The 24646-nt window shown below is 42.0% G+C and overlaps 1 protein-coding gene across 3 annotated transcripts in view; it reads left to right on the top strand.

Annotated features, from left to right (window-relative positions):
* Positions 1–24646, top strand: part of TTC7A (tetratricopeptide repeat domain 7A) — a 178378-nt gene that overhangs the window by 17142 nt on the left and 136590 nt on the right. For all 3 annotated transcript variants that reach the window (XM_087774610.1, XM_087774611.1, XM_087774612.1), the window contains exons 4-8: positions 5325–5455; positions 7146–7267; positions 14528–14606; positions 17937–18097; positions 18534–18597. In XM_087774610.1, the coding sequence (XP_087630736.1) occupies positions 5325–5455; positions 7146–7267; positions 14528–14606; positions 17937–18097; positions 18534–18597 (557 nt within the window). The remainder of the gene's footprint in view (positions 1–5324; positions 5456–7145; positions 7268–14527; positions 14607–17936; positions 18098–18533; positions 18598–24646) is intronic.

Genomic DNA, 24646 nt, shown 5'->3' on the forward strand with positions numbered 1-24646 from the left:
GTGAATATACTGAGCTGTTGTGTAGCAATAATCCTGTATAATAGGAAGCAATGGTGAAAGAAGTTAGTGCAGCTTTCTTGCAAAACGAAACTTCTCTCCACCTCCCTACCTTTCATGAGGTGCAGTATGAATGAATGTGTTCAAAACCATGGGCTTCTAGGCTTTTCTTCCCCCTCTTCTTCTGTTTGCATTGCAAATAAATCCTGCTGAAAAATCATAATTGCTGGGGAGATGAGTGTCAAGACCCATGATGTGAATTATTTAAACTGCTGTGAATTGTGGCAGAAATAATGCATAGTGCTGGGTCTTGCCTATGTCAACCTAATCCCGACTGCTGCTTTGGCTTGTTGAGGTTCAGGCTATTTTGCTTTTCAAGACACTGTAATGTAATAGGTTGATTGAGGGCTGTACTCTTAAGTTCAAACCTTAGCCAGCAGGGCAGGTTAGTTGTAATACCATCTCTAAAATGGTTTGGTTGTGCTTTTGAATTTTATCTTTGAAAAGTGTTTAGTATTCTGCTGAACTTTGATTAGTCAGTGTGCATGTTTGAAGATCTAGTCTTAAAAATAGTTTTGTTTCAATGCTAATTGATTTTCTAGAGCCGCACTTCTGAAGTAGGCTGAAGGCCACGTGCTAGAAATGAAGCACGCCCTCCCCTTGGGGACAGCTACCTGGCGTGACCTGGTGTTTGCCACAGAGTGAGAATATGCACGCAACTGGTTTCCTTGCAGCAGTTGCCATGCAATACGTTCACACGTGGCTTACCTCAAGACAAATTACTTATCTTCCTGTGTCTAGAGTAAAACTATTGCATGCACTTTGCTTAGCAACACACTGGCTTCTGGCCAGGATGACCTGTCCGTGTGGCACAGGAGCACAGGTGCTGTAACCTTGCTCTGCAGACTGGGGCTGATGCTGTTGGCAGGGCTGTAAGTTCCACCGTAAGCTGTCTTTTGCTTCAAGTCGCCATAGCTGTGTTCAACATGAGTGTAGCACCAGGACACAAAACGAGAGGTAGGTTTCATGCTCTGTGTGCTGTTGTGTTTCTTTGATTCCTTCCTTAGATTGCCAGGTAGCTCTGATGCTCCTGGGCTATGGGGTTTTAGCAGCTGCAGGCTAACACTTGAGGAAAGTAGTGTGCTGCTGCTGACCCTGAATTCTTGCACCTGTGAACCCACCATTCCCCAGTTGTGTAAATTCATCCAAATACAGGAGGCTGGAAGCCTGTGTAAAAAAGAAAATGAAAAGAACCTGTGAGTGGATTGGTATATTCCTCCTACTCAGAAGGAGGAGTGCTGATATTTGGTGAACTAGTTTATGACCTAGAGGAAAAGAAGAAAGCCACCTTAGCCTTCTCTCCTCCCTAGCGGTTGTACAGTCTCCATCTATGCGCTGAGGCTTTCAAGACCAGGCTGGGTAATGCCCTGAGCTGGCCCTGCTTTGAGTGGGAAGTTGGACCACGGACCTGCTGGGATTCCTTCCAGCATGAATTTTTATCTCATTTATGTTGCTGAGAATCTGATACCTCATGTCCATGTGCACATGCGTGTTCGAGTTCTGGTAATACCACCTCAGAGCACTGGAGCTACATGATATGTTGTCTTCCCTTGGCAAGGACTAAGTGAGATGAAAGTGGAAATACGCCTTCATAAAATCTTGGCTTTCAGGTTTCCATAAACGAGAGCAGTGCATTTCAGCTCTAGGAAGAAATTAGTTTGATGACATCTCTTACAAACCTTATGGGCTTGTTTTTTTTTTTTTTTTTTTTTTTTTTTCTGACATAAATGCAGGTTAGCTTTAGAAAGGGAGAAGAAGGGGCAAAGATTATGGAGAGATCAAGAGCTAGAGATGAATCTTTGGGAGAACTAGAGGAGGTGAATGGAAGCCTTATCTATATGCAGGAAAGAAAAGCAGTGTTTCTATACGTAGAAAGTTACTGCCTCTGAAGTGGGTAGAAAGAGTTTGTTCTTTTAAAAAGGATAATCTGGAAGCATCTTTCTCCTTAAATCTTGAGCTTGGGCCATATTCTATTAGAAATCTGTATCTTCGCTACATAAAACGTTCTTATGGTATATATGTATGTATATATTTAAATCTGGGCACCCAATTCATATGAGAAATCTTAGCGTAGGTAACTTATAAGTTGGTATTATCTTACCATAACTGGTTGTGAAAAATACCCAAGTCCCTTTACCTTAACCAGCTACCAAGAAAGCATATGGCTTTATGCTTTACTCAGAAGCTAGTTCTGTTTTAGCAAGAACTACACTTTTCTTGCTAAATGCAGTGTGGAAGCAGCATGCACTTTCCTGGCTTTCTGACACTTTGGGAACTGAGTTGAGTTTAAAATGTATGTTGTGCTGCAAAGTTTTTTTTTCTGTGCTGGTAGGTGGGGGATGGAGAAGAGTTAGTGGAATTTGTGCTCTCAGGACTGGAGGGCTTGTAAACAGTCTTGTCCAGCTGCACCTTGAGCAAATCTAATTGTTGGGGCTTTGCACTGTGAGAACTGAATTGGTGGCTGCAAAACTAGGGAATTTTTGTTGTTATTCTTCTGTTCTTCACTTTGTCTACTGGATTTGCAGTCTGCTTGCTCTAATTTTTCTTTTCATTGCATTTCTGTGGTAGGGAAGAATAGCTCTGTTTGGATTCTGTAGATTTTATACTCTGATGACATCAGGTCAGCGTGCGTGATATTAGCAGAAAGAACCATGACTAATGTCATGTCATATGGGTCATTTTTCCTTCTCGTTCTTTACAAGTAGAAAAATATGTGCAGTGTAGCATAGTGTCTGTTCTAATAGACTGTATCTTTCTCTGTACTTACTGTGGCAAGAAACCTTTTTGGAGATGTTCGTTCCCCTGTCTCTGATCAGCCCCAGCTCTGTTTTTCTAACTGCATGGATGGGCACGTTTGTTGTCAGTACTTGGTGCTGGCAAAGGCTGCTTGCTTTCCTCCCCCAGGTCAGAGCTTAGAGATAGTAGCTCCTTGCAGTGGGCTGTAGCATGTATGTAAATAGCTTTTTTTATCAGCGTGTTCTCTCTGTGTGACATCTCCCACGATAACCACCCCCATGCAGACTGTGCTAGGATGGCTCTTGCAGTGTGGCTAAATGCTGCATGTGTATGAATGTCAGTGGATTGTACTGGATTTCTTTCAGGGCCCTCAGCCCCACTTTGCACTTAAGGGGATGGTGACTCTGAAATGCAACACTTCTTAAAATTTATTTTCAATTAAGGGGAATGACTAGAAATTCAGAGGTGGCTAAAATTGAGACACATCCAAGAATAATATTTGTAGGCTGATTGTTCTAGCTTCAGCACTGTGTGGTTTCTTCTTCTGTATAGAGAGTTAACATCCTCTTTTCCTCTTCATTACATAGCAACAGGGTTAAGAAATAGAAGCTTTGAAATAATAGGAAAACAACGCATTATATAAAGCCAGAGACTTCAAGGATGGACTAAAAGACAAAACCTGCTATATGTTGGATGCTGTACAAGGTGTATGTCAATAGAAAGGAGAGAACACAGAATGGGCATTAGTTAAAAGCAGCAAAATTATCATCTCCCTGTCCCCCACACACTGTCAATTTGAAGTAAATCCTCTCCCCCTGCTCTACTCTGGTCAGGATTTTCAAAGGTGAAAGGTACTAATGCGTGTTCCTCCAAGATATAGGTCCTTGAGGGAACGTGCTGTGCACTTCTGACTGGGGAGAGGGCAGAAGGCGTGGGGAGCCACCTCCCGAGCTTGCACCAGTGAGGCGTCTTCTCTTCTTAACCCACTGAACTAATTGCTCGTGTCTGGCTCAAATGCAAGACATGAGATAGGGAGACTCCTAGCAGAGTAACCAAGGGGACAAAACAGAAATGTTGAGCATGATGAGTAAACAAAACTAAGACTGCCTAGGAACCTCAGGCTCCTCCAGCATGAACGCTCCTACTGCATTGTTCATAACGGGGAAACCTGGCTTCCCCTTGTCGCCTCACACTGGTTTGTTGCCAGACTCCTGAAATGAGCTGTGCTGAGGCACTCTGCCTCCTGGGATTGTGGAAAGCATGGCTCCTGGCATGCACAGTGGCTCCTCATGTGGAGAAGAATCCTTTGCCGTATGCTGCAGCAGTCTAAATCGCTTCCTTGGAGAGGCTGTCCCGGCAGCTGGACTCTTTCCTCTTTCATCACCTCTGCGGATCTGTGTCAGGAACACCAGGATTTTGTGTTACATCTTACATGTTTTCCATTGGTATTAGGGAGTGTTGTTATATATAAAATTTATTGGGAAGCATGTGCTGAACTTTTTACAACCTGCGTGGGGCTACTGGGCATCAGTGCAGTTGTTTGGTGTAGAAGACTGGAGTTTCCAAGCAGTGGTGTGTTGTAGAGATCCAGTGTGGCATAAGAACCTACACTGATCAGAGTAAAATTGGTATGTGGATGTGTAGCCTCTCCAAACGCATTTAGAGATACAAAGTTGTCATAGTGTTATAAAGTTATAAAGATATAGTTATATATATATATATATATATAGTAACTATATATATAGATATATATAGTTATAAAGATGTCATAGTGTGATGCCAGACAAGGATCTGATAATAAAAGATTTTCACATAGCGATGATAGCTGTGGGTCTTCAGTTAACATGCTCTTTGTAAGTGGGGTTGGATGATGATGTAAGAAAGAGTTTTAGTAGTACAAAACCCGGGTTTTTTTTCCTTTCTTTAGAAAAGAGGGTGATCTTGTGGTTAAGAGTCTCTTGTGCCTTGCCAAGAGCTTGCTGTGTCCATGTGCAATTTGCATGTGCTCAGATTTTCCAAGGGAGGCCTCAGATTTTCCAAGAGAGGGCTCAGATCTTCTGACTTTGTTTTGGTATCATTTTCCAGTTTGTTTTTTTTCCCCTCAAAACTGCTGCTTGTTGAAAGCTTCACTTGGAATAGTGGATGCTTAGAAATTCTCAAATCCAGTGCCAGGGTGATTCTGAAACAGCACTTGTGTTGAAGCACCCAAAATCTACAGCCATCTTCGGAAATATAGGCCTTAATTTCTCTGCTTGCTCATCCCTGCCAGAGGGATTGTATGTCCTTTCTTCATAAAGTGTTTGAAAGGCACTGTAGAAGCGTGCAGTCGCACTGTGCGTTAGAGCAGCATGACAAAAATGCCTTGCATGTGTAGGAATTATGTTTTCCTGGGGGTCCTTTCCTGAAAGTCACTAAAACAAGGGGGAAACCCACCTATGGAAAAACTTTCCTGTCAGCTGGTGGATGAAAGAATAACACGGCCATACTGCCGTTGGTAGGCTCCAGTTAAAGAAGGTGTTGCTATTTTGCAGGTCTGTCACTGGAGCGCTCAACCAACTCAATTGCCTCACGTGCTCGACTGTGTGAAAGGGAGGAGGAAGTCATGGCTTGTTTTGAGACAGCGTGTGTCATTGCCCAGGTGTACTTGCAGGAGCTTGAAAAGGTAAGAAGAAATGTACTCAGGGTGTTGCCTGGTGGCCTGGGTGGTATTTCCAGCGTTTTGACAGCAAAAATGATGGGGAAATGCCAAGTGATGATAGACAATAAGGAGTATGAGAACAAGTTGGAAGAGTGAGGTGTCTCAGTATAGGCAGTTGCAGAAGAGCAGTTTATCTGGTCTCTGTTTCCTCTGAGAATGACGTCTGGAAACCAGTTTTGCCTGTGGTAAAGCACTGAATATTTGAGATATGGTCAGGTTGTATCTCAAGTTTAGCTCTTACCAAAGAGGGAATACAGACTTTGCATAGCGAGTGCCAGCATGAAGGAACCCAAGATATTTTACATATCTGACATGTAAATGATACCCGGTAATGGATATTGAGATCCCTAATGAGCTAAAAGTAACCTGTTTGGGTCAGCCATAGCAGTTTAACTGTCAGTGCTTCACCTTCTCCAAGTGAAACTGGAGGAACCTAGATCATTAGTAGCAACTGACTGCTTAGTCAGTGGTTGGCTAGGATGCTGAGTAGGATGGGTACTGTGAGCCCTCCACTGAGCTGTAATACGTGCCACTGATTTGCTGGGCACATGCTTAGTGGTCTCTGTCTCTGTAACTTTGCCAGCTGAGTTGAACAGGGCACACCGTGTGCTTCCACGCCATTCCTTTGCCACACGTTATGCTTGACACCAGCAGCACTGATGGCAATGCGTGTTACCTCTTCTTGTGTAACTTAATGGCCTTTGACCTTCAGACCAGATATTTCTGCTCTTCTCAGCAGCAAAGGTGTGTGTCTGTTCCAGGTTTTGTTTTTAATTGCATTAAAACAAGAGAAAATGAGCTTAGTGCATATACAAAAATTCATTAAGAAGCCAGCTAACAAGTTGTCTGGTCTGTTTCTTTGTAGGAAAAAGCTGAATGGCTTTTTTGTTTAAAATTAAATACTGTCCTTCCTTTGTGGAAGAACCAGTTCCTGCCAGTGCTGGGCACTGTAAATGTTTTTACTGACAGCTTGTCTCTTCGAAGAAGGGAAGGAGTTTGAACTGTAATTCATTCATCTTCTGGACACAGAGACAAGGATGAAGGATTACTGATAGATATACTAAAAGTTCATAGGCCTTCTTCAGTCCTGGATGTAAAACCCTGCTTTGGAGAGTTTGCACAGGGCAACTTTCAGCAATGAAAGCTGTTTGTTACCAGTAAGGAAGCAAAAGCAAGAAGCTTTGATAGGAGAAATAGAGGAAAGGCCAAGATTCTTCCATCAGGACTCCTGATAGCTTACTAACTCTTAACAAATATTTATGTTATGTTAAGCTAGACATACCTACTCAAACATTGCATTAATATTTCTGTGCAAGATGCTGGATCTGTGTGGTTGGAGTAGTTCTTCTGAAGCCCTTGGTATTAATGTGTAGCTTTCTACTTACTTTATTAAAGGTTGGAAAGTAATAAGGGAAGGTGTTTCAGAACTCATATTGCATGCAGAATATTTCATGGAAGTCACTGTATAGTTTATTTTAAAGTTGACTTTGAAAGGTTTTTGAATAGCTAATGAAGGTAAGTTTTCAAGTAGTCTGAGGAGGAATCTGATGGCAGAAGCTAACGTTTTATTGTTGGAGATGTCTCTGGCTCATGAGGAACTGGCTAGTTCAAACAGTTGTCTGTAATCCCAGGTATTTCTTTCCTTCCCTCACAGACCTTAAACAACACACATTCAAGGAGTATCAAGGCCAGCAACGTGACTTACTCTGAGTTTGAACTTTCCTACTTCCTGGAAGCAGCTCTACAGAGTGCCTACGTGACTCATTTGAAGAAGGGGTAGGTGGATGCAGATGTTAATAAAAATAGATAATGTTGCATGTTTCGTCTCAGAAGAGATGAAGGCTTATTTCTTTGTATGTGGTCTGTTGTGACTTTTTTGCTGCTGGCTCACCTCAGGTCCCCTCAGTGTCCTTCCCTCCCTCCTATTTGTCTCTCTCGGTCTCTCTTAAGAGTCCCAAGCCTCGTTTTTCCAGACCCACAAGTGGGGTGGAGTAGAACAATTTTGTTGTCTTTACTCAGCTCTGTTCCCTGTAGAGATGAGGGGACCTTAAAGAGAGAGCGGAATTTACACTGCTGTGTGCTTTCAAAATGTTCAGCCACAGGGCCTGGTTTAGATAAAGCTCATAAAGTCTTAAGAGTAGTTTCTTTCTTTTATTTATTTGATTTTTTTGTTTATTTAAAGTCTTAAATCAATACCCCAAATCTGTGTGGTTTTACTAGAGAGAATGCATACGGGAACAGTGCTGCTCCAGGGTTTTTATTATGCCTCTGAAATACCGTTGCCAGTGAACCTTGGAAGGGCAAGAGGAGTTGGTGTCTGGAAGCCTACAGTGCATTTCACCTGAGGAAAACCTTCTCAAGAACAGTAAAAGACGACATTGTCAATGCCCACTTCCAAAGGCCATCAGTGAGGGCACACTGTTCCCTAAAACAGGCCGTGTCTTCAAAACATAATCAACTCTGTTTAGCTGACCATCTTTGAAAGTATTTAATTTTGGCTGGTTTTTTTACCTTCACCCCCAGTCAAAGATATTTTCTCTCATTTTCTTCACTCCTCCTCCTTTTCCTGCTGAGTAAAATGGAGAAGAAAGCGAAAAATGAGGGGAGACTGAAAGGAAGAAAACGGGGAGGGGGCAGGGTAGAAATCCCAGCAAAAATCAGTTTGAATTCTTCTGTAGAATATTGATACCATTTTTTGACTCTGGAGGAGGGGTTGCTTCTTGTTGAGGGCTTTTTTGGTAGTTTTTTATCCCCCAAGAATGACTTTAAATGCAACTGTGAATAGCCTCTGTGTTCCACATTCTTTCATTAAAAGCCTGCATGTACAGTGAAGCTATACTTGTAAGCATATCCATGAGAGGTGCCTTCAGGTGAGCCTTGTTTAACCCAAAGGCTTACAAATACACAAAGCCCAAATGTTGTGAAATGGCCCCTTTAGTCAGGTGAGTACAAGTTTATGTGTAAAGAAAGTATGGACTTGTAAGTATAAGGCGTAGTCTCAGTATCACCTCGGCAGTAGGGGACAGGTATGTGGTTTTCCCTGGTGAGTTGGTGGTTAACCGGCTGTGGCACCGCGTGTGCTTTCCTAGCCTTTTACCATTCTCATGGCGAACAAAAAGCTGAGGTCTTGCCAGTGAGCTCATTAACTATGTAATAAAATAAAATCTCATTTGGAACATATGGCACTGATGTCCTCTAGGCACCTTCTGAATATCAAACTCACTCATGTTCCTTTTATTCAGCAACGTTTTAAATTCAGTCTTCATCAGTTCAATATATCCAGTGGGTTGTTTTAGCTATTACTGTGGGCCCTGCTTTCTCCCTTCCCACATTATTTTAATGACAGCCTTAAAAAAAACCAAAAAAACCAAACAAACGAAAGAAAAAAAAAAAACAAAAAAAACCCCAAACAAACAAAAAACCCAACAGGAAAACAATTTGGAATCAAAATACATGTGTGTATTAAGCAGCGCTTTGATTATAAGCTGAATTGCTGCAATAGCAGCAAAATGTTCTCTGTAGCTGTCTCCTGATGAAAGAGCATCCCAGTTGGTGCGATGGAGCTCCCGTGGCTGGGATGGGAGCGGAGCCCCACGCGCTCCTCACCTCCTCCAGTGCAAGCGAGAAACACCAGCCAGGGAAATGAAAGGTCCCTTGGGGGGGAAAGGAGCCCCGTGGGATGCCACAGCTTGTCTCTGCCCCCCCAGCTGGTATTAGTGCATGGTTTCTGCCACGAGAGGGCATAAGCAGCATTGGGATATATTAAGGAAAGAGGAGGGAAGTGGGAAGAAGCTTTTTAGGATGCTTCATGTGTATAATAAATTTCTCCACCTGATATTGAACAGCTCAAAGAAACGCTTTTGTTCTCGTTATTGCTTCCAGCATGTTCAGGTAGGAAATAAGCCTTGGATGATGAATGCTGAGGCTGGCAGGGGGGTAGGTCCTATCAGGTGGGATGTCCTTCCCCAGTGGCACAGGTGTACAAAAGAAATAGTGAGTGCTTAATTCTTGTCTCGCCAGGCAGAAGAGCAGAGGGATACGAGTGGTGGTGTCATGCTTTTGTTCCTGCTGGCAGCAACAGGCACGCTCCTCTCGGAGCATGGTCAGGGATGCCCTTTTTTCTTGTAGTGTGCAGTGGAAAGAAGGCACCAATACAAAACAAAGGTCCCGTCTCCCCTTCAGGTGGTGAGCCGCCAGCTGTAAGGACCAGCAAGTCTTGTAGCTGTGGAAGTCCCAGCTGCTTTTAATAAGAGGTTTACTTAAAAACATTGTGTTGCTGAGGTCACGTTTCCGGCAGTTGTTTGCCCTGCTGCATCCCAAGAAAGCTTTCTTTTATTCTTCCAGTGAGCGATGTTGATGCTGTGGATGCAGAATATAGGCAGGCAGATGAGGTTGTAGGAGGCAGCCAGTTGTCTTTCATGTCAGCATCTGCACTGGTGGGTTTTTTTCTTTTTCTTCCCCCCCCTCCCCCCCGATGTGGATTTGTGAAGATTAGGCTCGTTTCTTACTGCTGTTCAGAGTATTGAACAGGTATTACTACTTTATACTCTTATGGGGGCTTTGGTCAAGATGCTCTTAGTATTTTCTTAGGGCCAACAGGCTTCACCTCTGTGAAGTAATGGTTATATGTACGCTGCTCTCTTAATGGCACTTGAAGTGTGTGTGGAGTTTCACAGGCAAGACAAAGTCAGAGCTTTCCAGGGGATGTGGTTGGTTTTGGAAGCTCTAGATGGGACACTTTTGAAGAAAATTAATTTCTGGAAAAATAAATATTAAGCACTTATTAGAAATCAGATTTCCTTATGATCCCTCAAGTTAGGACCTAAATTACTTTGGAAATCCCTGACAAAAATGCCTAGTAGGGAAAGCTTACACAATTCTTTCTCTTCCCTTCTCCTGTCAGTTTTCTAGAGTGCTTGGTTTCCTTTTTGAAATTTTGTAGGCTTCTGTTGCAAGGGCACTTTGAAACAGTAACTTCATGTAGGTGTTGTTTTACAGTAGAATCTAATGTACAAAGGCAGGCAGGACAGTCTCTGCCAGACTATTCATCACTTCTGAGGAATTTGTGGGCTTTCTTGTCATTTATCTCCTCTTCAGTCCTCACGATCTAGCACCTTATCCAGGACACTGCAGCTGGTAGTTTGGGAGTGAGTCTTACTGACTACTGGATGGATCTAGATAAATGTTAAGCTTTTGTTTTGTATTGGTTTTTTTTTTGAGCGCCCCACTTCTGTTAGACAGGCTGCCATTAGGAAACTCTAACGTGCTTTGTTGTAGTTACTTGTCTTGTATCTTCATTCATAGGAATATGAGACTCTGAGGCTTGCTTCTTCAGGTGTGTTTTGTGCCTATACACGAACAGCTGTTTAAGGAGAGAGTATGAATTTTTAGAAACCTGGGCAAGGTGCGAAGTTGCAAAAGGAGCTGGGCAGAGGCAGTGGTGTTGCTGCTGTTTGTGTGCTTCAGGTACCGCTTTCCCCTGAAGAGGTGGCTCTACAAACTGCCGTGGAGTCATCTCAAGGTGGCCTCTTCCATCTGTTAGCAGCTAAGTGTTTTAACAGTTAATGAGTGGGGATAAGAACATGATCTTCTGGTGCCCATGTTGTTGGGGGACTGTCTTTGCAGACCTCTGTGCCCATGGTCCACTCTGGTTCATTATCAATATTTTTCCCAGCAATTTGCATGGAAAACAGTGTATTTCTTTATTTTCTTGTATCTTAAAATTTTGTGCACTGTTAACCAAACAGAATGACATAAATGTGATACGACTGCTTTGATTCATGGACTGGTAATTAATTACCCTGTATTAACAGCGTACTTTGTACAAACAAAATAGATTTTCATGCCAGGCTGGACTGACTGGACTCAAGGTGGTCTTTGTCACAGTTTGTGCCCATGATTTTCTGTGTTCCTCTTTATTAGATTAGCTATAATTGAATCCTAAACCGCATTTCATCATGGTTTTTTAAATGCCCCTCTTGCCATTTTTGTGGCTAAAACCAAGGCAGTTTAATGACCATGTGCTTTTCCCTTCCTGTTCTTCCTCATTTCTTTTTCTGGCATCTTAGCCGTGCAATAGGGGCCCGTGCAGTCTTCCAACTCATGTAATTTCCATGATCTGATGTTCATTTATGATGCTGTGGCTTGAGGCAACAGTACCTGGGATTTCCAGATAGTCTTCTATCCAAGTCCTGCAGAGGCTCAAGATTGCTTAGTTTCTGATCTAGACAAGATCAAGTGGATTCACCGTGGGTTGCTAGAGGCTTTATGTTTGCATCCTCATCCATTTATCTATGTACATGTATTTCTGTTCAAATACATACTTTTCTTTTTGTTAACTTCTTCAGGTCCTATTTTAAAGAAAAAATTCTCAAGTGCACGTTTAGTATATGAAGGACATCTACTAATGGAACAGTAAGTTCCTTATCGTTATGAGTAGAGCAATTCATATGCTTAAAATGAAATGTGTGGTCAGATGGCCTCCTGGCTTGGAACAGTAGAGCGGAAAGACAAACTCCTGTAGTGAGGTATGTTTGCAGACTGCTGGCAGGTGTGCTCTGTCTCCTGTCATGGCTCAATAATGTTTGATAAAGTTCAGAACATAAAAGCTGCCAAATCAAATCCTCAGTCCTGTAGAACTGGTATTGTTGTCAGATGCTTTGCATGTTTCGGAGCTGAGAGCTCAGAGCGCGGCGCAGGTGCTCTCTGAGAGACCCTGGCCGCACAAGCAGCAGTCTGGGAGGTGGCGAGTGCTGGGTGCTCCTCCCGTGCTGCCCGTTTTGCACTCCCACCTTCTGTTGAAGGTGTTCCTAGGCATTTGTCATGCAGTTTGTGGTTTCAACCCTGACTACTTGCAGATGGGCAGCAATTTGCCATTTATTCTTTCATTTACTTCCGTGTGTCAATATTCCTTCCTTTTCCTCTCTCCTTCCCCCCAGAGCAAGGTGTTTCTGCCATGAAGCTTAATTTGGTTTATGGCCTTGTCTAAAAAGTGGAACTGAAACGGTGCTCCAGTTCTCTGGGAACAAAACTGTCTCTTTTTAGCACATTCTCTAGGTTTTTCATCTCTTAAGTATGTGCCAAATGTATAATTAATTCGCTATTGCAAGTGGTCACTAATCTTCCTTCTGATGCTAGTTAATGGAATTCATTGACACTTTATTAAGACAAATACCATTATCCTAACAAGAAATCTAAACATATGCATATTTGAAAATGTTGAGGAACTGTTAACACACCATGACACTTCTGTCCAGGCTCTTAAGGAGCCCAGGGAAGCACAGGAAATGCTAGGACTTTTCAGAAACTGGGGAGAGCAGTTGGGCAGATGCATTTTGTTTAGATAGGGGAATTCATTGATTTTGACTGTTTGATAATAAATAGCATGTGAACAATTCTGTTGGATTTGGTGTGACTACTTATGTGCATAAATATCACCACTTGCTTTATTGCTTTCCTGAGTTTAAGGTCCAGAACTGTATCTTTGTGGGTATATTCTTTCCTAGACCCACAGAAAAGCACCAGATGTCTTGGCCCTGTAATTGGAGAGCTTGCTGAAGCATTGAAGTCAAACTTACAATAACTTCCTTGAGCTTTTTTCCCTTGATGAATTCCAAGTCCATCTTTCAATTAGGAGGAAGTGGAAGGAAAAAAAAGAAAGACAGCATCTGACTTTTTCCACAGGGGCAAGTCTCCAGTGTTTTTGCTCTTGCCTTACTTTGTTGCTTGTCTTTAGACCACCCACAACTAGGTAAGCTACAGATTACCTCAAAGTTTAAAATTTTGGGATGAGTATCGATTGGAAGTAAGGCTGCACACATTTGCGTTCTGTGACTTGGTGACCATAAGCTTTAGGGTGGCATTTTATGTAGCCAATATTCATGGTAAACGTGATCACAGTTTTTGCATCCTTCCCCTGAAAAGAATTACTTTTTTTTCTTTATTTCTTCAAATGTTTGTCATTGATTCAGGAGTACAAGAAGGTTTGCAGTGCATGAAAGTGGCCACAAGCGCAGTCTGTACTGTTTACCTTCAAAATTTAGTCAGGTTGATGGAAAAGGTTGTTACAGTATATGGCTTTTTTTTAATGAAATCTAGGCTTTGTCTGCACAGAAAATTCTCCTGGAATAAGCTGAAGTGGCAGTTAATGTACCAGTTCAAGTGCTTATCTGGTTTTCTTTATTTCAGTACAGGATTGCTTCTTTTCTGATAGCTTATATTTCTTTGGGTATGCAATGAAAGTGAGCTGAACCATTTTGTATTTACTGTGGTGGTAGGGCCATGTCCTTAGCCTTGAAGAGCTTATAGGCTGCAAATGTGTTAACTGCTATGTCCAGTGTTTAATCTTTCCTCTCCGCATCTCTCTTAATGCTCAGACACGCGATTAAGATACCATTTGGCAACTAGTCTGCTTTAATTGGTCATGGTGTATGCAGAGTAATGTGATTTTTTTTTTTTTTTTTTTTTTTTTTTGCCTAACCCTCTTTTATTGCAGGTTAAGCTGTGCTTGCAGACAGTTACTGCAACTTAGCTGCCTGATAATAAACTGTTTAAACCACTGTAATTACATCGTGTGTCTGGGCCATCAGACACAAGGCGTTTAAGCACCACCTAAAAGGAATCGTCATTTAAAAGCATCACGTAAGCTCAATATAATTCAAACAAGTACAATCTGTGTGTATGAAGAGGAGATGTGGATGCTTTTAAGAAGAAGCATCTGCTTTATAAATACGAGCTATGAAAGGCTTCCAAATGTCCCCTCTGTTCGTCGAATGTGAATGTGATCTTCTCCTAGGAAGCCATCTGGAGTAGGCATGCTACAGTCGCTGCCTTGCTCGGTGCCATTGTCCTATATGTGCCTCAGAGTGACTTGTCTCGCTACTGCACACTCAATATTAGTGACTGTTTCATGGGTTTGTTTGAATGTCAAGTTTGTTGCCAAGCTTTGGCACATCATAAAAATATTTTGTCTCCAATGTGCTGGTTTTTTGGGGTTTTTTGTGATGTTTTGTTTTTTTTTTTCTGCCTTCCCCATAGAAATATTGTGAAAGGAATGAGGAGTCTGCGAGAAATACTACGGACTGTGGAAACAAAAGCAACTCAGACCTTCAAAATGGTAAGAGGAATGAATGGGAGATGGGAAGGTGGGGTAATCTGCTATGCAGGAATTTTCTCTGTTTATTAACCAGTGCAGTAGGACAAAAATGTATTTGTCCTCACTTGATTGATTGCTGCGTTTTAAAATTTTTTTCTTTTTTTTTCTCTTTTTTTTTTTTAAACTTTTGAAAGTGATGTATCAAGTGATGCACTTAATTCAAAGACCTGCCCAATTGAAACCTCTGAGCCTTCAGACCTGGGCATGTGGGTTACTTTGTTTTTTTTTTTTCAGTGCATTTTCTAGCCCTGGTAGAAATAGAGATGTATTTAGTTTGACAGTGCTGTCCTCGGGTGATAATGTCTTGTTTTCTTTCTCACTTCTCAGTGTGTGCATGCACACCTTTTTGCATTTGCATGTAGAAGCATTAAGTACTTCTGGCTCTTGCAACAAGCAGTGCTTTTTTAGACTCAAGTGCTTCAGTGTTCTTCCTGTAAAACTCCCTTCAATACAGTACAGAGTGATTTTAAGTTTTTAAATTTTTTTTTTGTTGGTGTTGGCATTCTGCATCCTGTTATCCTGAGTGCCTCAAATAAAGAAATCATGGAGAAAGTTATTTATGTGCCTGTTTAACTTCTTAGACCTTTAACTGGTTCTTCCCTGTCTCCCTTTTAAGAGATCTTGTCCTGAAGTTACTCAGGAGGTGACAAGGTCAACAGCATGGAGAACAGCAGTCTTGAGAACATGAATGAAAACTTTGCAGCCCTAAAAGCATTGACGTTGCTACGACTGAACTTGTTTTGTGCTTGGTTCAGCTTTGTGTTTCGTGTAATTCAGAGAAGTTCAGCAAGGGAGGTGGGCATGGGTTTGCATAGCATTTTAGAGATGGAGAGTGCCAGGTTCCAATGGATGGACTGACTGTGTGTCTAGCGCACATGTTAATGCAGAGCTAAAATGAAAGTGCGAGCAGAAAGGGTATCCTGGGTGCTTTTTTTGCCTAGGTTCCTCACATCTGTGTATTTTGGAACTTCTGTTCTGGAAATTAATCTTCTAGTTGCCTTGGTATCACCTTATATGCCTAATTGAGGCTAGAGATGCATGTGGAAGTTTGTGCAGGGAATTAGAAGAGGTGACTTAAATAATTGTCACACTTAAACGGTTGTGTCCCTTTTCAGATTGAGATCAGGGTTCAGGGGATTTTTCTTGCTCGCCTGTTTTATCACTTTGCTGAAATGAGTCTAATCATCTGCCATTCCTATACCATGACAGAACGTGGCACTCAAATGCTCTTGTCCCTGTGCAATGGGGGAGAGCTGTACAACACCCCTGGGGGATTTATCCCTCAGGGGAAATCTGAAGGTGTTCATCCAATAGTTTTTCCTGGGATTTTCATTTTACAGGAAGTTGCATTTTTGTTTTCTTACTTATTTTTAAAGAGCTGTCAAGAGGGCAAAGGGAGGAATGTGCTTAATTAAACAAGTTTTTCAAGCATGAAAGTGAAACACATGATTTTTTTTTTTTTTTTTTTCCTAATTTGTGGGATCACAGTGTTCTTCAGGCATAATGATGGTTTTATTTAGCCAAAGGCAGTAATAACATAAATCAGAGTCTTGGCCTGTTCTGGTTTGTTTGGTCTTATTCAAAACAAGAGTGAAGCTAATTTACATGGCTACTGTACTGTATGTTAAAATCAAAGACACTAAAAGTATTTGGTGCTTGCCTTTTGAAAGGCTTATCACAAACTGTACTCCTACTTCTGTGTGAACCAATAGAGATCTTTCTGTTGCTGGCATGTTATTTTTCCCTCCCTTCTAAGACTGTAGGAAAAAATATAGGAGAGTTGGCTCCTCAGGGGTAAAACTGACTAAATAATTACACACTGAGACGATAAAATGATACTGGCTGATGTCGCAGGGCCCTAGGCCATTTTGCTCATGGTTATTTGCTATAAAAAGCATAGAAAAGCCTAGTTAGAAACAGAAAGCTTTCTGTAGCTTGTCAGTTACAGTGCATGGAAGGTCTTGGGGTTTCCAGGGAGTTGTATGTGACAATATTTCTTTGGGGCGCTGTCATACATTCAGATCCCTTTGCTGTTTGCTAGGTACATCTATGAAACCTCCCTTTCTGGTGTTTAAGAAACAGCATGCGTTGCTGTGGTTGCATTTTAAACTAATTCAGTGAATTCATGTGTGGTGGGGTTGATGAAAATAAAGAACCTTGCATCAAGATAAGGTATTTTTCTGAATTTGATAACGGGAACTTTAACCTCAGTATCATTTATTTGGTCCTATAGATGTCATCCCTCAAGTGGAGTAATGCTTCAGTTTATCAGTCATACCTATCCTGGTATTTAAAAGAAAATGACTCTTGGTGGCCTCATAACACATCTCAAAGTGTACATTGTATATAAAATACATATTGCAGCAGTCAGAGAAGTTCCAAAATAATATTTGCAAGTATTAGGACAGAAGGGATGAAGTTCCAGCCTGCCTCTGTTCTGCAGAGTATTTACTTTACCACTTAGAGTGCTGTGTTGCTTAGAATTCACAGAACATACCACCCATTTTTGATGTCTCTGTGCTTGTTTGCATGTTCATCTATTTACAGTGCAAAAAATTAGAGATTTGTTGGGTGGGGGAGAAGGACAAATGCCAAAGATAGTTTTGCAAAGTCAAGTGAACTTGCCCCCTTTTGGGCCCAGCTTGCCAGCTACGTGTATAAACCGGAAAGCAAGTATTTAAGTGTCCTTGGCCACTCGATGGTCAAAAAAGTGCATCTGATGTTGCTGTCTCAATATAAAGTTCCTAACCCTCTTCCCTTCTCCCTCCATTATTGCAACAGAAAGAGAGAAGCAGTACCGAGATGAAGCTATAAAAGGCTGCAGGAAGAGCAATGTTAACATATAAAGGGTTGATCTTTTAAACCTAATACAAAAGTAGACTCTGGACTGAGACTTGCATACAAAATTCTGAGGCTGAGAATGCAGTGGAGTGCCATCATACTCTAATACAGTAACATTTGTGAGATTGTCGCAGCGGTCCGTGTGGCAATCAGTTGTCTTCATTCACCAAAGCGTCCCTTGCTGTCAGGCCTTTTTGATACTTTTTTTCCTACAGCATTGCAACAAGGCCATGTAAATGCAGGAGGCCGGCCTTTTCAGAGGAGGGAAGAAACTGCTGCTGCTGTAGACTTTTTAGCAGCTGTTTTAGCTACTCTAGCTTTCTGAAAAGTGGTACTGTCCTGTTGTTGCTACATCTCCTTCCCAAGGTGGAACATGGGGAAGGGTGGATCTTTCGTGTTGGAGAAGGCTTCACTGACATGTCTTTTTCTGTACTGTTCACTGATCTCTAGACTGCAGCCAAACAGCTAGCCCAAGTACTTCTCCATTCCCTCAGTGAGGACTGTTACTGGAGCCCTTTATCTGATCCGCTTCCCGAGTTCATGAACAAGGAAGATCAGTCTTATGTTAGCAATCTTCTTTGTCGGAGGCCTGAGCTGTACACAGAAGAGAAGTAAGCATTCTTTTTTATTTCACTTTATTGGCAGGAGAAAGGAGAGTGTTTGAACGCTCCTCGGTACTGCTGATTATGTCACTGATTCACGTATTAGTTTTGTGTGTTCTTGTTTTTAACTTCCCATCAAAAGGCCTGCTGGAAAAAGGAAGCGTCAAACCTTGAGTGTTTGATTTTTTTTTTTCCCCAGGAAGGAAGAAAATCCAACCAAATAGCTGTCTTTGCTATGAAATGGAAATAATCTATTTGTGGTTCTGTATAGCTCATCTAGGATATATTGCAGAGCTTTTAATTGTGAGAACCTGCAAAAGAAGGTATTGCCTAGCAAATGAATTATGCACGAGATGTTTCAAGTTACTGCTTCTCTTGTGAAATGAGAAAGAGGCTGACAGGATAATTCTTGACCTTCCTCAGAAAAATGTGTTCTGTCTTTCAGTGCGTACTGCCCTCAAGACAACGTAGAAGAGGCTCTTCTTCTCCTCTTAATCAGTGAATCCATGGTAAGCCAAAAATGAGTTTGTAGTACTAATAGCACAAAGGAATATCTAGCGTTTCCGTGTCAAGTCTTCTGGTTGGTTTTGTTTACAGAATCTTCCCTAGATAAACAGAAGCAAGGATTCAGCTGCTGAACAGGAAATGCTATTTATTCTTTTGTTAGTGACACCACTTTTATTAAATGGAACATCAGTGAAGGTTTTTGGGAATTGTCAAGAAGAGGAAGTGACTGATTCAACATAGCTGCATGCAGGTTCTGACATCCAGATACATTGTCAGTAGACTGACGTTTCCATTCAAAACATCTGTGTGGATTTAAGGATCAAGAATGCGAGGAAGGGAGCCTTGCCTAAAGCCAGGCATGACGGTGGCACCTGCTGTTTGGCATTTGCAGGATACAATATTCTGCTTACATCCCTTAGTCTGCAGGGATAATATTTTAGCTGTTTCAGTCCTGAGTGATCTTTGGCAGTTTCTGATGCTGATGATACACAGAGTTTTGTCACATGCAGAAACATCCATAATGAACTACAGTGAAACAACTAGATTTATTCTATTTATAACATCAGTTGCTTTAAAAAAAAATCCCTTTAAGAGGAAGGGGAAAAGGTGGAGAAAAACAGCTGCGTGGAAAACTGCATGATAACCTTTGATCGTTTTCATGTTCTGAGAAGATGCGAACATACAGAAAGTGTGTAATGAATGTTTTCTGAAAATGTGGAAAGAAAGTTACTTTGCTTTAAATACGGGGTGGTCACTTGTAGCTCAAAGTGAGATTTGAAAACCTTGGAGCATCAATGACCCTTTTGGGAACTTTTAAACAGCTTTCAGACGAGTTGAAAAGAGATACTGTGGAAACTTTGGGTTTTTGGGTTTTTTTTCTTCCTTCAGTTTTTCTCTGTCTGGTTCTTCTGGCTCAAGTCCTTCCCCTTTCCTGCAAGCTTCTTCAGAACACGGCAATTTAGTATTGCTTGGTTTTAAAATGTGGGGAAAAATTGAAGAGGTGGAACCACCCCAAAATATTATATTAACTTAAAAATCACGTACATCTGAGTGTTACTGTACTTCATGCTTTTTAGTGCTTTCTAGATTAAGCATCTACAGTACATCTGCTTTGTGTTTTCAGGGGCTTTTCATAATTGGAAGTGGAGACTCTAGGAGTGAGGGCTTATAGAATATCCTATATACTTCTATTAAAATCAGAACTCATGTCAGTGTCGCTTGTCGGGGCTGATCCAAGCGGGAGGAGGGATCGGGGGTCTGGAGCAGCGACAGTACTGGCTGCTCCAGCCTTTTCTGGGACTGGGCTTGCAGTCAGAAAGGCCTTGTGGGACCTTTAACTCTATAATCTTGTTCTGCTGAGGGGAATGAAAGTTATCCCTGTTTTGTCTAATAGCGCGTAAAATGGTGAACTGGGCCTGTAACTAAGTTATGGATGAAGCGGTGTGAAAATGCTATTGATAGGAACTGGACTGCTGTGCTGACTTCAAGGCTAAATAAGCAAGCCTGTGTTTGCTTAAGTGCTGTCTTCTATATATAGGAACTTTCTGGAGGTAATTGCAAGGCAGCATTTTTATCTGCTGCATATAAAGCACTTAAATAATCAAAGATCCTGTAGTAGAGCGCTGCAGGAACCATAACTGTCTTTCCATTTTTTGGGAAATGCAACATCTGAGCTTTCCTCTTGCATTAGCAATAGGCTTGCCATGAGTTTATTGTTTTAACAAAAATACAGGAGAAGTCTATAGAAATACAGCTGTGTATAGAAATACACTTAGGAACCACAGGAATGTGCTTCCTAAGTGAAGGAACAGAGGGAGCAATCTGATTCTTACATATGTTTGCAATCCATAAATATTTTCCTGTAGTTTTACTGTTATGGTACTAAGAAGGGGAAATTTTGTTTAATTTATGACATGAGACATCTCTTACATGACAGCTTTGTTGTAGGCTAGTGAGTTTTGTCATGTACAGGTTTGTTGTTTGTTTGAAGTTTTTTGTTTTTTAAAACTTGCTGAAGCTCATGGAAAATGAGTTAACAAGAAGCAGATTTCCAGTTGAGGTCTCCCTAATGATATAATGTTAACAACTCAATAAAACATATTTTCCTGCCTGGAGAGAATGTCAGTGGCAAGCGATAATGATACGTTTCTGTAGGCCAGTAAGCAACATAGTTGGTGTTCCTGGATTTTGGCTAGATTAGGCATTCTTTCAGTATTTACAATTATGAACCCCTTAAAATGAAACAGAAGTATACAATTAGGTTGGCTTGCTGGGAGCTCTCCAGCTTCTCTGACACTTTGATTGCTCTGTCAGAGCAAAACTCACCAGAAAGGTACTTTTCCTGTCTGATTTTTAGAGACAAAAGAGCAACCATGCCATTATAACTCTTTTGCAGGACCGTAAAGCCAAACAGCTGCTCCACATGCCTGTTCCTGACTTTTGCCACTCCAAAACGAGCTCAAGGGGGACAAAACCGGGGGGAGGAGGGGCAGAAGAATTGTTGGCACGTGGAGGGGACACAGGGCAAAGACGTACTGGGGAGAGAACCTCAAAGTAAATATGTGGTAAATTTGATGAAAAGGAGATGTGGTAGCTTTTTCAAGACATACATCTGGAACGCCATTTTTTTCCCTCTGAGCCATACAGGGAAGGAGTAGATCAGTGCTAGGTAGTTTGCTGCTGAAATTCACTCTATTTTTCTGTTTGTCTTGCCTTCCTAAGGTGAAGCTAACATCTACTTCATCAGGATCTGTGCAACTCCCCAGAAGATGTTACAGGTGTTAAAAGAACTGTTCCTGTAAAGGGGAAATGGAGAAAAGAAATCACCTTTAAGGTGCTGTGAGCCAGACCCTACATTCCAGCACACCTCTGGCTCTCAGTGGTGCTAGGTTCTGGCTTGTGATGCTGCCCCAGCTTTCCTTCTTATCCCTTTACCTTGCATTGGAAGGGAGCCACTTTGCATGTTCTGGTGGGATGAAAGGAGAATATCTTCTAAAGGGGTAATTAAGGGTTCCTTCAGTATTTCACTTACTCTGCCTGTGAGCCTAAGTATGTAAAAGTTTTTCAAATGACCAAATAACATGGTAGCATCTTTCATAGCTTTGAAGATGCTTCTGTGGGTATATTAACACTTACAGTGAAAGCCTGGGGCCTCTTTCCTCATGGTACTCTCCTGAGTTGCCTCCTGTATTTGTTCTGTCCTGTTGAAAATGGGAACCTATTTTCATAAGCTAAGGCATCTCAGTAAACAATGAAAAGCATCCCCGTTGTTGAGTTTGGCAAGTGCTCCTCCTCCGTGCCAGCTGTTATTTAGTCACGGTGCTTGGCTGTAGAGTTCTTGTGAAGGAATCTAGTGAAACAAATCAGGCAGCCTGAAGATTACCACAGTCAGGGCTGTCTTTAGCGGGGTTTGTGGCCTCCTGGCTAAATTCTCATTCCTTATGCACAGCCCGAGTTATGGTATGGATGGGCTGGATTTGTGAGAGGAGGAAAATGCCCTCCTTCAGACCAAGTAGAAGGCCAGCTGGTGACAGCCTTTACAAGCTTAGGCTGTGGTAGAATGATGTGTTCCTATCACATGTTGGAAAAAATGGACTGTCCTATTTTTAAACCACTAGTCCTCTTTCTTATTGCATTTAACCCATCAAAACCAGTGGCACTGTGTTTGTGGGAAGAACCGAGGGCATATTGTCAGTTGCTGCGGAGTGGTTTCTCTGCATTGCGCTACCAGTGGGAACGGCAGTGGTTCTGCCATCAGGGACTCTGGTGCTTTGTGCTGCAGGGCGTAGGCAAGGGAGGTTTGGCAGGACTAACCCTTAGCTGCAGTTTTGTTTATTTTAATAACCATTCTCAGGAGTATTCCGAGTTGACTCCACTGCCCCTTAAAGTCAGCCAGAAGTTTCTCAGAGCCAGGAATGGAACATTTTCTATTACTTTTGGTGTTCACTTTTGAGGTTAAAAAAAAAAAAAAAAAAGTTATTTGCACTTCGAAACATTGCCTTCTTGAATCTGAGGTCCAACGTACAATCTAAAATCCCTTTATTCAGCCCTTGGCAATGTTGGCTCTTACAACTGGGGATTCTGGCTGGTGCAGTCCACCAAACATACCAGGTAACATGGATTATTTTTTTTGGCTCTGTGTTCACTTCATTCATACTGAAAATGAAGCTCCTTGTATCCAAAACTAATAAATTCTGTTCCTGTGTAACAAAGATTAGAAATGTCATCCCCATCTTATCTCTGATTTGAATCCCTAAAGGCGATTTGACCTTGGAGAGCCTGAGAGCACAGAACAGATGGTGAGGGGGGAAGATAGATACTGGGACTTGTCCTGTTCTTTTTACTGGTGAGAGCAAACTCATAGCTGTGAGCATGCCTTTAACAGAATAAGATTAAACCCCTGTATTTTTAAGCACAGAAATAATTAAAATCTGTTAACTCTACGGTTCCTAGCTTTATAAAATAATGCTGTCCAACAAATGGGTTGGCAAAGGAGAAGAATCTCTTGTTGCTTTTGTAGGATTTTTTTTTTTTTAATGACACTGAGCCCAGTGATAATACAACAGCTGGATGACCATCATGAGTATTTTCTTGAGGGCTATTGGACTATGGCAGCTGAAAGAGACAACTTGGGACAGGATTGCCTGCTCTGTTGGTTCCTGCCAAATCACGTCTGTGCACTACAATAGCAAGCCCGACTGTCTCTTTAACGGGTCTGCAAGGCAAAGCTTTGTGTTTGGGACGTGCAAAGGTGGTTTGCAGGATGTTTCTAGTGGGAAATATACTACCTCTGTTAATTGCCTCTTGAATAAATAGTTCTAATGTGAGTTGCTGGAGACAGGATGGAGAGCTTTTCTTTTCAGCTTTGCCGTAGGAAGTCTTCTTTCTGAACTTGCAAGGAGGATGCAAATTCTTGGAAGATAGCTTTCTAAATGCAGATTACTGATAGCAAATATATGACTTTGTTACCCAAGACAGTATCCATAAACAAACTTCGTTACTTTCTCCCTCTTTCTTCCTTCTGTGTAAGGTTGTTGGGCTGTTCTGGCTAGGGGGGTATGTCTCTCTTGCTTTCAGTGAAGTTTCCAGAATTAGTTCTGCTGCAGTACAAGACGTTAAAATATACCTGGTGAGAGATAAGATAGATCTATATGGTCATATTTGATAACCAATTGTCGTGGTTTAACCTCAGCTGGCAACTAAGCCCCACACAGCCGCTCGCTCACTCCCCCCCCCCCCCCGGTGGGATGGGGGAGAGAATTGGAAGGGTAAAAGTGAGAAAACTCGTGGATTGAGATAAAGACAGTTTAATAGGTAAAGCAAAAGCCATGCGCACAAGGAAAGCAAAACAAGGAATTCATTCACTGCTTCCCATCGGCAGGCAGGTGTTCAGCCATCCCCGGGAAAGCAGGGCTCCATCACATGTAATGGTTACTTGGGAAGACAAACGCCATCACTCCAAACGTCCTTCCCCTTCCTCCTTCTTCCCCCAGCTTTATATGCTGAGCATGGCGTCATATGGTGTGGAATATCCCTTTGGTCAGTTGGGGTCAGCTGTCCCAGCTGTGTCCCCTCCCAACTTCTTGCACACCCCCAGCCTACTCGCTGGTGCGGTCGGGTGAGAAGCAGAAAGGGCCTTGACTCTGTGTAAGCACTGCTCAGCAGTAACGAAAACATCTCTGTATTATCAGCACTGTTCCAGCACAAATCCAAAATGTGGCCCCATACTAGCTACTATGAAGAAAATTAACTCTATCCCAGCCAAAACCAGCACAGCAATAATAATGGGCTGTTTTGCTGAGACATCTGAATGGGGACTTGTGATCTGTTGCCTATCGGAAATGAGACAGATGCCACAGAGCCCATGAGGCAGTAAGTTTTCATTTGCTGTGCTTCTGGTCTGAAATGGAGCAAGTTGTGGTATCTCCGTAAGAGCAGTTTTGGGAGTGGCTGGAGTATTTCTTCCCTGTTCCACCTACTTCCCATTTTCACAGCACCTTTGCAGTGAACCCTGAATATTTGCTTTGTATATGTTAGTGAGGGGAACCTGCA

This window comes from Nipponia nippon, unplaced genomic scaffold (assembly GCF_047370975.1).
Source record: "Nipponia nippon isolate SJK-2023a ecotype South Korea unplaced genomic scaffold, ASM4737097v1 scaffold_4, whole genome shotgun sequence".
Classification (NCBI taxonomy): domain Eukaryota; kingdom Metazoa; phylum Chordata; class Aves; order Pelecaniformes; family Threskiornithidae; genus Nipponia; species Nipponia nippon.